The following is a 12,477-nucleotide window of genomic DNA, read 5'->3' as shown; positions in this document are numbered from 1 at the left end:
TTTATTGATTTTTTTTTTTCTCAAAGAACCAGCTCCTGGTTTTCATTGACCTGTTCTATTGTTTTATTCATTTCTATATCATTTATTTCTGCTCTAATCTTTATTATTTCCTTCCTTTTGTTGGGTTTGGCTTTGTTTGTTCTTTTTCTAGCTCCTTTAGGTGTAAGGTTAGGTTATTTATTTGAGATTTTTCTTGCTTCTTGAGGTAGGCCTGTGTTGCTGTAAATTTCCTTCTTAGAACCACTTTTGTTGCATCCCAAAGACTTTGGACTATTTTGTTTTCATTTTCATGTAATTTTTGATTTCTTCTCTCATTCCTTGGTGGATCCATTCATGTTTAATAGCATGTTATTTAACCTCCCTGTATTTGTGCTATTTCTAGATTTTTTTCTTATGGGTAATTTCTAATTTCATAGCATTGTGGTCAGAAAAAATGCATAGTATGACTTCAGTTTTTTTTTAAAAATATGCTGAGATTTGTTTTGTGGCCTCATATGTGATCTATTCTGGAAAATGTTCCATGTGCACTTAAAAGAAATGTGTATTCTACTGTTTTAGGATGGAATGTTCTGAATATATCTGTTAAATCCATCTGGTCCAGTGTGTCATTCAAGTCACTGTTTCCTTGTTGATTTTCTTTTTGGATGATTTGCCCATCAATGTAAGTGTGGTGTTAAAGTCCCCTACTATTATTGTGTTACTATCCATTATTTCCTTTATGCTTGTTATGAACTGTTTTATGTATCTGGGTGCTCCCATGTTGGGTGCATACAAATTTACAATTGTTATATTTTCTTGTTGGATTGTCCCTTTTATTATTATATAGTGTCGTTCTTGACACTATATATATATTATCTGACACTATATATATATTATGTATATGACACTATATTATATATAATCAAGAGATAATTCTTGATTTCAGTTGCATTTTAATAAATGTGGTCTTCAAAAGAAACACATTATTTCCTGTTTTAAAAATACTATCTTTTATTATTAGCCCAGATTAGCAAGATTTTAAACTATACTAATTATTGCCATATATTCTCACAGTAGTGTACATTTTCCTTTAGTGTATAAGATTCTCACAAATTTTGCATCCTCACTTTCATTCTTTTATTACCTGTTGAAGATAGTGGCTCTATTCTCTCCCATATCTTCTGTGATATCTGTGTTGCTTAAAGTATATTCATTTTCTTGATACAGTTCTTGATATTTTTTATCAGTCTTTCAGAAGACTAAGTCTGTCTACTAATTTTTTTTTTTAAGTTTTTATTTATTTAATCATGAGAGACAGAGAGAGAGAGGCCGAGGCAGAGGGAAAAGCAGGCTCCTCACCGAGTAGGGAGCCCAATGCGGGACTCAGTCCCAGGACCCCGGGATCATGACCTGAGTTGAAGGCAGACGCTTAGCCATCTGAGCCACCCAGGCGCCCTGTCTACTAAGTTTATTAACTTTGTCTAATTTTATGATAATTTGTTCCAAAGAAATTTGTATCTTAGATTTGTAAACCTTTGTTTGGGGTCAGGCAATTAAGAAATATTTACTGAGTACCAACTAGTACCAAAGCAAAGAGACATTATTAATTACTTGCTGTAAGCTCACTTTAAATTATTTCAATCTAAGTTGTCTCTACAACTTTATATATGCTATTCTCTATAAATAATAGATGTTGTTCCAAAATGTAAAACGCTGGGCTTCTGAGGATGAAAATATTTTATTAGCTAAACTTAATTGTTGTTTTCATTTCAACCAAATATTCTTAGAAGAAAAAAAAAGGCTTTTGTTTTTTATTTCTTTAAGTATTTTTTCTGTTGTTTAGGAATTCCAGTTCTGTAAGTTCTTTTACTTAATATATATTAATAAATGTTCTGCTGTTACATCAGAATTTTTAAAAAAGGAACAACTTCTGTGGCTAGCCATTAGTTCTGATAATATAGTCTCCACAGTTGAGGTTACTAAATGATTTTATATATTTTGAATGCTTTTTCTCTGAAATCACTGGGACCCTATCTTATCTATCTTTTTTTTTTTTTTTTTTTTTTATTTGAGAGAGAGAGTGAGAGCACAAGAGGGGGGAGTGGGAGAGGGAGAAGCAGACTCCCTGCCGAGCAGGGAGCCCGATGCGGGACTCGATCCTGGGACTCCAGGATCATGACCTGAGCCGAAGGCAGTCGCTTAACCAACTGAGCCACCCAGGCGCCCCCTATCTTATCTATCTTATATGATTTTACTTTTATAGGTGGCTATGCACCATTCCTTTCTTTGGCTGCCAGAGAAAGTACTTTTACTGTTGCCTCTAACACTGAGAAAGCTGTTCCAGGGCCAGGACACTATAATGTTTCAGAAGCACAGGTAAATTTATAATAGTTTTTATAATTGTTGGAGTTAATAAGAATCATACTTTCTTCCTCTCCTAGACTAATATGTCATTTGTCATATTTCATTTTCCCTTCATATCCTCTTTTTTCTCCTTTTAATCTATATTTTGTTATTAGAATATGAGAAAATAAAAGTGTTTATTGTTGATTGCCTGGTTGGATTTTCTCCGTTATTCTACGTATTCTATAAGACAAAAACGTTACATGCTTCATGGTTCTTGAGATTCTTGAATGGGAGAATAGGACTATTGAATGAATTACGGTGCATGAAAGTTGTGCAAATGATCCAGATATGTAGATGGAGGATGGCAATAGAGTGAAAATTAGTTTTTGTGCCATATTCTTAAGGTATGGCTACTCTCATTGTCTCATCTGGCTCCTATACAGTCTTGAGAGTCTATGACCAGAATATCTTTGATGATCCATTCATGTTCAGAAACCGTGGATGTAACTCCAATATCTTCATAATCATGAATATCATCTTTCACCCTTTTCACATTAATTTTGCATTCATACATAATGACTCCTAATTGAACCTAGCAAATTTTTATTTCCTCTGTTGGAGGCCCAGGGGTATTCATTGATGCCTTAATTGTTGCATTAGACTTTCTGAGTTGGTAATAGCAATCATTCTATCAGTTAGGAGTTTTTGCTTGGAAGCAATAAAATAGATTTTTAAGACAGATACTAGATTTACAATAATATTTATAGGAAAGGTATTTGGGTGGCTTATGGACTTGAAGCATTAATTGTATATTTAAGTCTTAAGGAAGGGCAGGACTAAGACAATTCCAGATATTTCAGTAGTAAGAACTGCAATCAGAACTGCCATTAGATAACTTAATTCTATAACTCCCTTACATTTTTTTATGTGTGACTCCATTTAGGATTAAAATTCCTAGTAGGAAGAATCTGATTGGTCCATTCATTCCTGGGGATAGGGAATCCTGTGTTTGGAAACTTCTGTAAAACCACAAAGTATAGGGGAGGTTTGATTGCCCCAATGGTGGTGAATATGCATGCTGTTATGGGCAGATAATAGACAGGATGCTGGACAGATAAAAAACAGTAGATTTCCATTACATTTTAACCCTTGACTGCCCAGTTCTCTTCTCTCTCATGTGCACTACATTTACACATAATTCTTCTTCCCACATATACAATTTAAAAAATGCAATTATTTTATGTATAATTTTCAAGTATAACTTCCCTGAAGGAACCAAACTACTGCATTCAGAGATGATATTACAGTGTCACTACCAAATGGATCTTTAGGTTAAGGCCGTTTCTGCTTTTGTTTTTTCACATCCCTGTTCCATTATTCTGCAGCCTGTAGATTAAATGGTAAGTAAATATAACACGAGATATTATAAAGAAGTGGTTAGTAGTATGGGCTCCTGAAGTAGACTACCTACATTTGAAATCTGTCTCTGCCACTTAACTAATTCAGACAGATTTCAAATGTAGGTAGACTTAATCTTAACTACTTAATCTCTTTGGGCTTTAGTTTCCTCATTTGTTAAATAGGCATACTAAGTTTGTAGGCTTTTTCTAAGAGTTAAATACATTAGTAAGCATTTTAGAATAGTGCTTGATTATAGGTAGCATCCAATAACTTTTATGCATTATTAGTGTTGCCATTTTACAATAGAAGAGGGAAAGAAAGAGAGGGGAAATGAAAGCAAGTGATGTAAGAAGCAAGGAAATGCAGAGGAGGCCCTGTTAGTTTTTGTAACTGCTCTGAAGCTATAGGTAGTTTAAGACTTTTTCATTACTCATTCTGTGTTCCTTGTCTCTCTCTCTCTCATTTATTTATTTATTTATTTATTTATTTATAACTAGGGTTTTTTATTTCAAATAGAAGAGCACATTACAATTGAGAATATAAATGAAAATAAGAGAAAATAAATCTGTTAATCATTCTTCATTACTGTTGATACTGGATTATTCAGATTCAATAGGAATTTATAGATCTACCATATCCCTATCTCTTTAAAGGGACTTTATCTGGTGGAGTTTTCAACCTGATGTGGTGACCAGAATCTTTAGTTCTAAGGAGTCTGAGCTCTTCATTCGTAGGCTTCCTTCTCAAACCTTTAAATAAACTTGCCCTTACCATTTTCACTGGGCATTATAGTTCAAGGAAGCTCTGCAGGGTGTTTCGGTGTTCCATCCCACCGTGATGCTTGTGGCTATCCTTAGTCCTATTTTTCAGTCCTGGTCAGGGTTAATCACCTCAGCCAGTACACTCCTTATTTTGCTTTCTAGCATACAGAGCCTGGGATGGCCAGTTGATGGTCTCAGCTTCCAACTCAGTGGAACGTTTATGGCTCTTCCCTGGGTTCTTAAAACTTCCAGCATACTAGTGCCTAGAGGGCAAAAAGCAAAAAATAGCAATGGGTCATTAGATGTCATCATTGGAAGTGTCACTCCTGCTTCCATGCTGTGGCCAGCATATTATGGGCATATGGGCTTGCTAGCTCCACCAGTAGTTTTTTTAATACTGTAACTCCACTATTCCAAGAGGGGAATGCAATAAAATACACAAGAGGTAGATTTCAAACTTGTTAAGTATGACAAATATCAGGATGTTGGAATATTATAATAATATTGATTTTAGTCAATTCCACATGTAAAATAACATGAAATGCAACTTAGACCTGATTTTATTTTATCCCCATTTGGGTACATTTCTTGAATTTCAAGAATAAGGAATTAGGAAATGTACTTTTTTAATGTAATGGACGATCTAAGAAAAAGAGTTCTTAGTATTCTCTATTTTTCTTCTTAAAACCATAAGCCAATGCCAGGAGAAGACTGATTTCCTTGGTTTGAAAAATGACTGTACCTTATTTACTCAATTGCTGTTGACTTTTTTGGGTTGTTTTAGGCTAAATTCTTTTTTTTTTTTTTAAGATTTTATTTATGTATTTGACAGAGGGAGACACAGCAAGAGAGGGAACACAAGCAGGGGGAGTGGACGAGAGAGAAGCAGGCTTCCCGCTGAGCAGGGAGCCCAATGTGGGGCTCCATCCTAGGACCCTGGGATCATGACCTGAGCCGAAGGCAGATGCCTAACGACTGAGCCACCCAGGCGCCCCTAGGCTAAATTCTTGTAGAACTTTTAGAATTTCAAGAAGTTTGAATTTATCACACTGTTTAAAAAATAAAGTCCATTATTATTTTATTTTTATTAATTTTTTTGTTTTTTTAAATTTAATTTAATTTTATTATGTTATGTAGTCACTGTACAAACATATTTCCTAATCCAGCCATTTAAAATAATAATGGATATATTTGTAATGTGACATAGTTAGCATACTAATTCTGTAAATAATTAATATGCTGGATAATTAAAGGGATAATCTTATTGGAAATTAATGGAAGTATTTAACAATTTATTTTTATACCTTTTTTTGGAAGCATAGATTGAAATGTTCCTTTCTATTAGCAATTGCTTAGTAAATATTACCTGGAGACTTCAAATGAAATTTGGAAAGACTGAAAATGTGGTTGTAGTTGTGAGGGCCTGCCTCCACTGTGTATGTAATACTTGAAGCTCTTATAAAAGCAAAACATTTGGGAGTTGAAACTGTGTGCCCCAATTTAGCCTTCTCTATTTCTCTGTTTCTGTTACGGTTATCTCACTTTGTTTATGGTTGTCACCACACTGCAATGTTGGGAGTGAGGATGGGAGTATTCTTTTTGACTTTCCAGCTCTTGCCCAGTTATGGGCAAATTCACTTTTTCCTTTGTCTCCTCTAGCATATATGAAGCATGCTAATTTTTTTCAAAAGGAAGTTTTCTTAGAAAACAACATAAGGGAAATTAAGAAAATAGAAGATGGAAGAATGAAGTTTACAAAATGCAAGTTTATAATTCTCTGATAGATAATTAGCTTATTTTTAAAAATTTTATTTATTTGAGATAGAGATAGTGAGAGAGAGAGCATGAGCAGGGAGGAGAGGGAGAAGCAGACTCCCTGCAGAGCAGGGAGCCCGATGCGGGGCTCGATCCCAGGACTCCAGGATCACGACTTGAGCCGAAGGCAGATGCCCAACCGACTGAGCCACTCAGGCACCCTAGATAATTAGCTTATTAAGTCACATACCTTATTTTGTTCATATCCTTTTTCCTAGAATGAATCCCCTTCTAAAGGGCCAGTTCAAATTTAATTTATGTTTTCTGGTTCTAATTCTCTTCTAGTTTGTGACCTGTCTCTGCTTGGGTGATACCATCTTGTTCCTTGCTATATAAGATTTAGATGTGGAGAGCTCCTCCCTGGTTCCAGATAGTTTCTTTCATATTTCTCACTAATGTCCAAATTAGGTTTTATTTTTGATCTGAGTGATACATTTCACTAGAGCTGTATGATGGGATAATATACCTGATGCAGTGCATGGCCTCACCCTTCAGATGAGACTCTGCATTCTGTATTGTTGGGAGGTTGCTGGCAATATTCATCAAATAACCACAGCATATAGACAAAAACACAGGACTCAAGAAGTAGGAAGGCTGTTTTCTCACAGGTTTTATATAAAATGTATAGTTACCTCATAATATAATTTTTGGGTCCTTTATCTGACACATTGTATTGTAGTTCCTTTTATAACCTCTTGTAAAATCAGTAGAATTGGTAATTATGAAATATGAATAATTGGAAAAGTCCTGGTTAATTTCTAATTTTACCTGGTTAAAAAATCAGATTAATTTTACTATCTTCTGTTGAAGTTCAATATAAATTCAAATTGCAGTGTGAAATGTAAGATCTTAGAGACTATAGGAATAGCTTTTAAAGAATCAGGATTTGAGGAGATACTCTCTTTTCACATGATTTTACTTTTTATCTAACTTGTAATGTTAATATTTTTGCAAAATCATTAAATTTTGTTATAGATCCAAACTCTTTAAACAGGAATTATGGTCTTATTTAAACAGTTATCAAATAGTGGATTGGCTACCTAAGAATATAATTTTGACTCATTTTTTAAAAGAAGATCTCTTTTGTGTATTTCTTAAAAGCTGAAAGCAGCTGAATAAGATGCAAAGTAGAGATAGGCTTGGTTAATAGTGATCATGAACATCTGACATGTATATACCATGGGAAAAGTTCTGTTGGTAAATCAGTAACTTAAAAAATAATCTTATCTGGGGGCACCTGGGTTAAGCATCTGCCTTCAGCTCAGGTCATGATCCTGGAGACTGGAGTCCTGGGACTGAGCCCTAGGTTGGGCTCCCTGCTCAGTGGGGAGTCTGCTTCTCCCTCTCCCTCCCCCTGCTCCTTTTTTTTTTCTCTCTCTCTCTCAAATAAAAAAAAATGTTAAAAAAAAAAAACTTATCTGATCTATCAAATGCCAACCATTATTACTATGAATCATCTTTGAAATGATTACACTATGACTGTTAATTGAAACTAATAAGATGGAATTTTATCTGAATTCACTGGCTATTACCCTGTTGATAATTTTCTGATTCCAGAGAATCCAGATATGTGGCATGGAGAGCTATGGGAGATTCCTCCCAGTCCGTTCTCTGCATTAAACAATGTTTAAAATTAATCTGAGCATAAAACCAAGCTGTTAAAAAAATGAAGAATAAGCCAACCAACCAAATAAAAACCCATGCTGTTGCCAGTAAGCCTACATAAGCATCCCTGGAAATGGCCAAAAAATAGTTCATGGGAATAATTAATCCTAAGCAAGCTTGGAAGGTTTGCTTTTTCCTTGCAGTGTGAGTACCAATATTTCTAGCTCATTTCAGAGGTACATATTCTTTTGAGGCCTGTAAGTGTATACTCTTTATTCTTGCTCTACAACTGGGATTCCATTGTTTTGATTCCTGTTTTAAAACTGAGTTTTGCATTCTCTTAGAGTGTCCTAAGTACAGTAAGTTTTAGTCTGAGTTCAGAGTTAAAACTGATGACTATAATTGTCGTCCTCTCTTATTATCCCTTTATTAGAATGATGTCTTCAGTTAAGAGCCTTAACTTTCTCAGGTTGGGTTTTAAAACTTTCTTCATATTAATATATAATACTTACCAAATATGTATTAATTATAAAGTGCTTCTTTTAATTATTTCATATTTTTTCTCTCCAATTTAGTATAATATAAAAGGAGGTCATAGTCTACAAAACCGGGAGAAGCGTTTTAAGAAGTTTGTTTCAGATAGTCCAGGACCAGCAAGCTATGATCAGTTTTATCCTGGAACATTAGATATCATGAATAGAAAAGCACTACAGGTTAAAGAGCATCTTCAATCAGTACGTTGGTATTTTAATTATGCTTCTGACATTTCTTTTAGTTAAAATAGAAAAGGTTTAATGTTTTATGTGGTAAGTACATTAAAAAAACTTTACTATAAAAATTAGGTGTATTAGTATCCATATTGTAGTTTATAATTAAATGAATATTCGATGTGTATGAACTAGTTTTTTATTGTATTAACAACTGAAATCACTTTTGCTTTTAATAAATCTACAATCACTTCCAATTTCTATGGTGAACAGAAAGGAAAGGAGATTTTAAAAACCACCTGAGTGGTCTACCTATATATAGAGAGAAAACTCTGATAAGTACTGTTAATAATACAGTGAAATTTAAAACATGATTACTGAAATAAAAATTTTAAAATTTAGATGAGAGAGAGATATATAGATTGCTACTAATGCAAGATGAAATATGATAGGTGCCAAATGAATAACGATGTAATTAAATGCCATAGGAATTTTTAAATTAAATTAAATTAAATTTTTTTTAGAGAGAGCGGGGTGGGGGATAAGGGAGAGGGAGAATCTCAAGCAGGCTCCATGCCCAGCACAGAGCCCGAGGCAGGGCTCCATCCCATGACCCCAAGATCATGACTTGAGCCGAAATCAAGAGTTGGATGCTGAAGAGACTGAGCCACCCAAGCGCCCCAATGCCATAAGAATTTAAAGGAAGACTACTGTATCATGGCAAAGTATACTTTGTAGAGGATTTATAGAGGAGGTTGGCCTTGAAGAGTGGGGTTGGAATATGCATTCCAGGCATGGAGAACTACATGAGTGAAGATAGAGAAGGAGGGTCCATGGAAGACAATGAGAAGATTATATTGACCCCAGTAAAAAATTTGTGTAGGAGACTAGCAGATGACATGTTTGGAAAGGTACATTTATGTTATATAATGAATGATTTTTATACCAAGGGCCTAGCCCTTTGAAATAAATAATCTGGAAGATTTTGGTCACAGTTTATTTAGAGTGGTTCTCTTTTCTTTTTCCATAACTCCTTCACATAGCTCATATTAATTACATTTTAATCAGCTTTGTTTAGGGGGCATATTTTAGAGCTAAGTACTCAGTTGAATAATGTCAGTACAATGACAATGAAGTTAAGGTTTATAAGTGCATTTAAATATCAGCTATTTTGTGCATGGGGATAAAGTAAATGTTCATTTATTTATGCAAGGATTTATCAGACATTTTTTTTAGAAGGAAACACTTGTTTTATTAGACATTAATCTTTTGCATTTTCTTAATGACACTGTGTGATATTTTCTTCTGAAAAGTAGTAAGTTATTGTTTTTTTTAAGACCTGTGAATGTTTTTTAATGGACACGTTAGGAATTTCTTCCTCCCCTTCTTCCCCTCCCCTCCCCTCCCCTCATCCTCCCCTCATCCATCCATCCTTCCTTCCTTCCTTCCAGTTATAAAGTAAGTCATGGAGAGGAAAAGTACAGCATAGGGAATATAGTCAGTAAATTTGTATAACTTTGTATGGTGACAGATGGTAACTGCACTTGTTGTGGTGAGCATTGTGTAATGTATAGAATTGTCCATTTACTATGTTGTGCATTTGAAACTAATATCAGACATTTTTTCAGAGACACTTTATACTAGACATAATTCTAGGCACTGACAATACATAGAAAACAAATCACTGCTTCCCAGGATCTATAATTTTAATGGGGAAATTATGTAATTCAGTACAAAATAGTTGACGCAATGCTATTTTAATAAACATATATCATAATAAAATGTCTACTAGTAGCCCAAAGTAGAGAGTTTTTGGAGGGAATAGTGATATCACAATCAAACTGGATCTTAAAGAAGGATTCACTAAGTAGTTAAAAAGAATGGGAAAAAACACTCCAGGCAGAGAAAACCATGTGAATAAAGACATTGAGGTATTTAATGTCATTGTATGTTTGGGGAAGAACAGAGTTCTTTAGAATATTTGGAGTATAGGATCTAAGGGAGGGTAGTAGGAATAGAGGGTGGAGAAGGAGGTAGGGACATATTTTGGAAAGTCTTGACATCATACAAATAATTTTTGAAAGTAGGGGGAGAAGCTATTCAGTACTTCCTGTTTTAATTTGGTAATCACTATAATAAGTATCACTGAAACTACTTAATAGTGGTCTCTAATGATAAAAAAATAAAATTCTGCCAGTGATAGTATGTTTATAACATAATTGTCTATTGGGCATGCGTGCACTAAACTATAGCATTTATTTATTTATTCAGAAACAACAGAGGATCAATATATTCTTAAGTAATTTTCCAGATAACTAAATCGTTTAAATGCCAGTATTTCATTTGCTAAATTTTGTACTAGTATTTCTACTATATGTTACTTCTTCTTGTTTTTATTTAAATTATAAAATATTTTATGCTAAAGGAAATTTTGAAAAAATGATAATCTCCCTAAAACTTCTGACTATAACTTGGATAATTCTGTTAATTTTTGCATAGCTTTTAAAAGTTCATTATTAAATCATATATATATTACTATATATACTTATGTATAATTTCATATATCTTACTTATAGTCATAAATTCTATTTTATATTTCCATTTAGTATTATGTCATAGACATTTTTCTTGCTATCTAGTCAGCAATATTAGGATATTTATGTAGGGCACCAGTAATATGGAGATAAATCAGGAGCTGATTTAGCTGAAGGAATGAAGCCAGGAAATGTTACAGAAAAATATAAAGTTCATTTTTGCCTGGGAAATATTATGATAGCATAGCACAAGTAACCACTTTGAACTGGTGATTGATGATGTGACTATAGGAGTGAATGCCTGCTTTTAGCATCAGTAATACTTATTTACTAAGCAAAATAAATAACAGCCAAGTGAGAGAGACTCTTTTCCTCTTAAGGTGGTTTTAATAGTAATACTGTATGTTATCTTAATTTATATGATTAGGTGAGACTTGAATTTACTCCTTTAAATTACTTTTATAGAATAAACATTTTTGGTTTATATTATGAAAGTCATTGAGTCAGTATTTATAATTGCCTTTTAGTAAATTTTAATATTTCGTTCTTTATTCCTTTTCTTGTCTCCAAGTAAATGATATAAAATGTTTTCTTATAGAAAATTTCAAGGGCGCCACCTACAGTTTACAGAAGTGTTGATGTTCCTTCAATTCCTTCTTGTGGATGGTCATATGGTTATGATATTAATGAGGATGGCAGTATTATAAAACATTCTCCACCTGCTAGTGACAGTACACTAGGTCCGGCATACTATAAACCTCAATTTGTAAGTATATTGTATTTTCTGTTGACAGTTGGAAGATTGTTTATGATTATGGGTGTTTTAATTAATGTAATACCAACTGCAGTGATAAATAGACCCCCAAATCTCAGTGGCTTAATACAACAGAAGTTCTTTTTTTCCTCATTCATATGGGTATTCCTTGTTGATAAGAGACTTTCCTCTGTGTAGAGATCCAGGGACACAGGCGTAGTCCATTCATGTTACTATCATCATCGAAGGGCTTCAATTCATCTGTATCCAGCTGGCAAAGGGGAAAGAGGATGGAGGACTGCTAGTGGGAGGATTTTGTGGCCAAATCTGGGTGTTAAAGCTTAATCACCTAGACACATGTAAGGGCCGAGGACGCTGGGAAATATTGTCTAACTACATCTAGGATGAAGAGGAAAAAGGTTTCACTTACTAGAAGTCTCTGCTACGATGTATAATCCTATGCAATACATAGATATTCTTTCCCTGAATTTGGAAGGGAAAAGAACATTTTTTAATAAAGGAATTTGAATCTGATAATGTAAGCATTATTTATTTCACAAATGTTTATTAAAAAA

The 12,477-nt window shown here is 33.9% G+C and overlaps 1 protein-coding gene across 1 annotated transcript in view; it reads left to right on the top strand.

Moving 5' to 3' along the window:
• Positions 1-12,477, top strand: part of STPG2 (sperm tail PG-rich repeat containing 2) — a 316,895-nt gene that overhangs the window by 9,794 nt on the left and 294,624 nt on the right. Inside the window, exons 3-4 of the mRNA XM_032398732.1 lie at positions 2,243-2,355; positions 11,747-11,914. Of these exons, the coding sequence (XP_032254623.1) occupies positions 2,243-2,355; positions 11,747-11,914 (281 nt within the window). The remainder of the gene's footprint in view (positions 1-2,242; positions 2,356-11,746; positions 11,915-12,477) is intronic.

This window comes from Phoca vitulina, unplaced genomic scaffold (genome assembly GCF_004348235.1).
Source record: "Phoca vitulina isolate PV1807 unplaced genomic scaffold, GSC_HSeal_1.0 scaffold3, whole genome shotgun sequence".
In the NCBI taxonomy this organism is placed as follows: domain Eukaryota; kingdom Metazoa; phylum Chordata; class Mammalia; order Carnivora; family Phocidae; genus Phoca; species Phoca vitulina.
The sequence above is the reverse complement of the archived record's forward strand: the minus strand, read 5'-3'. Positions and strand labels throughout refer to the sequence as shown.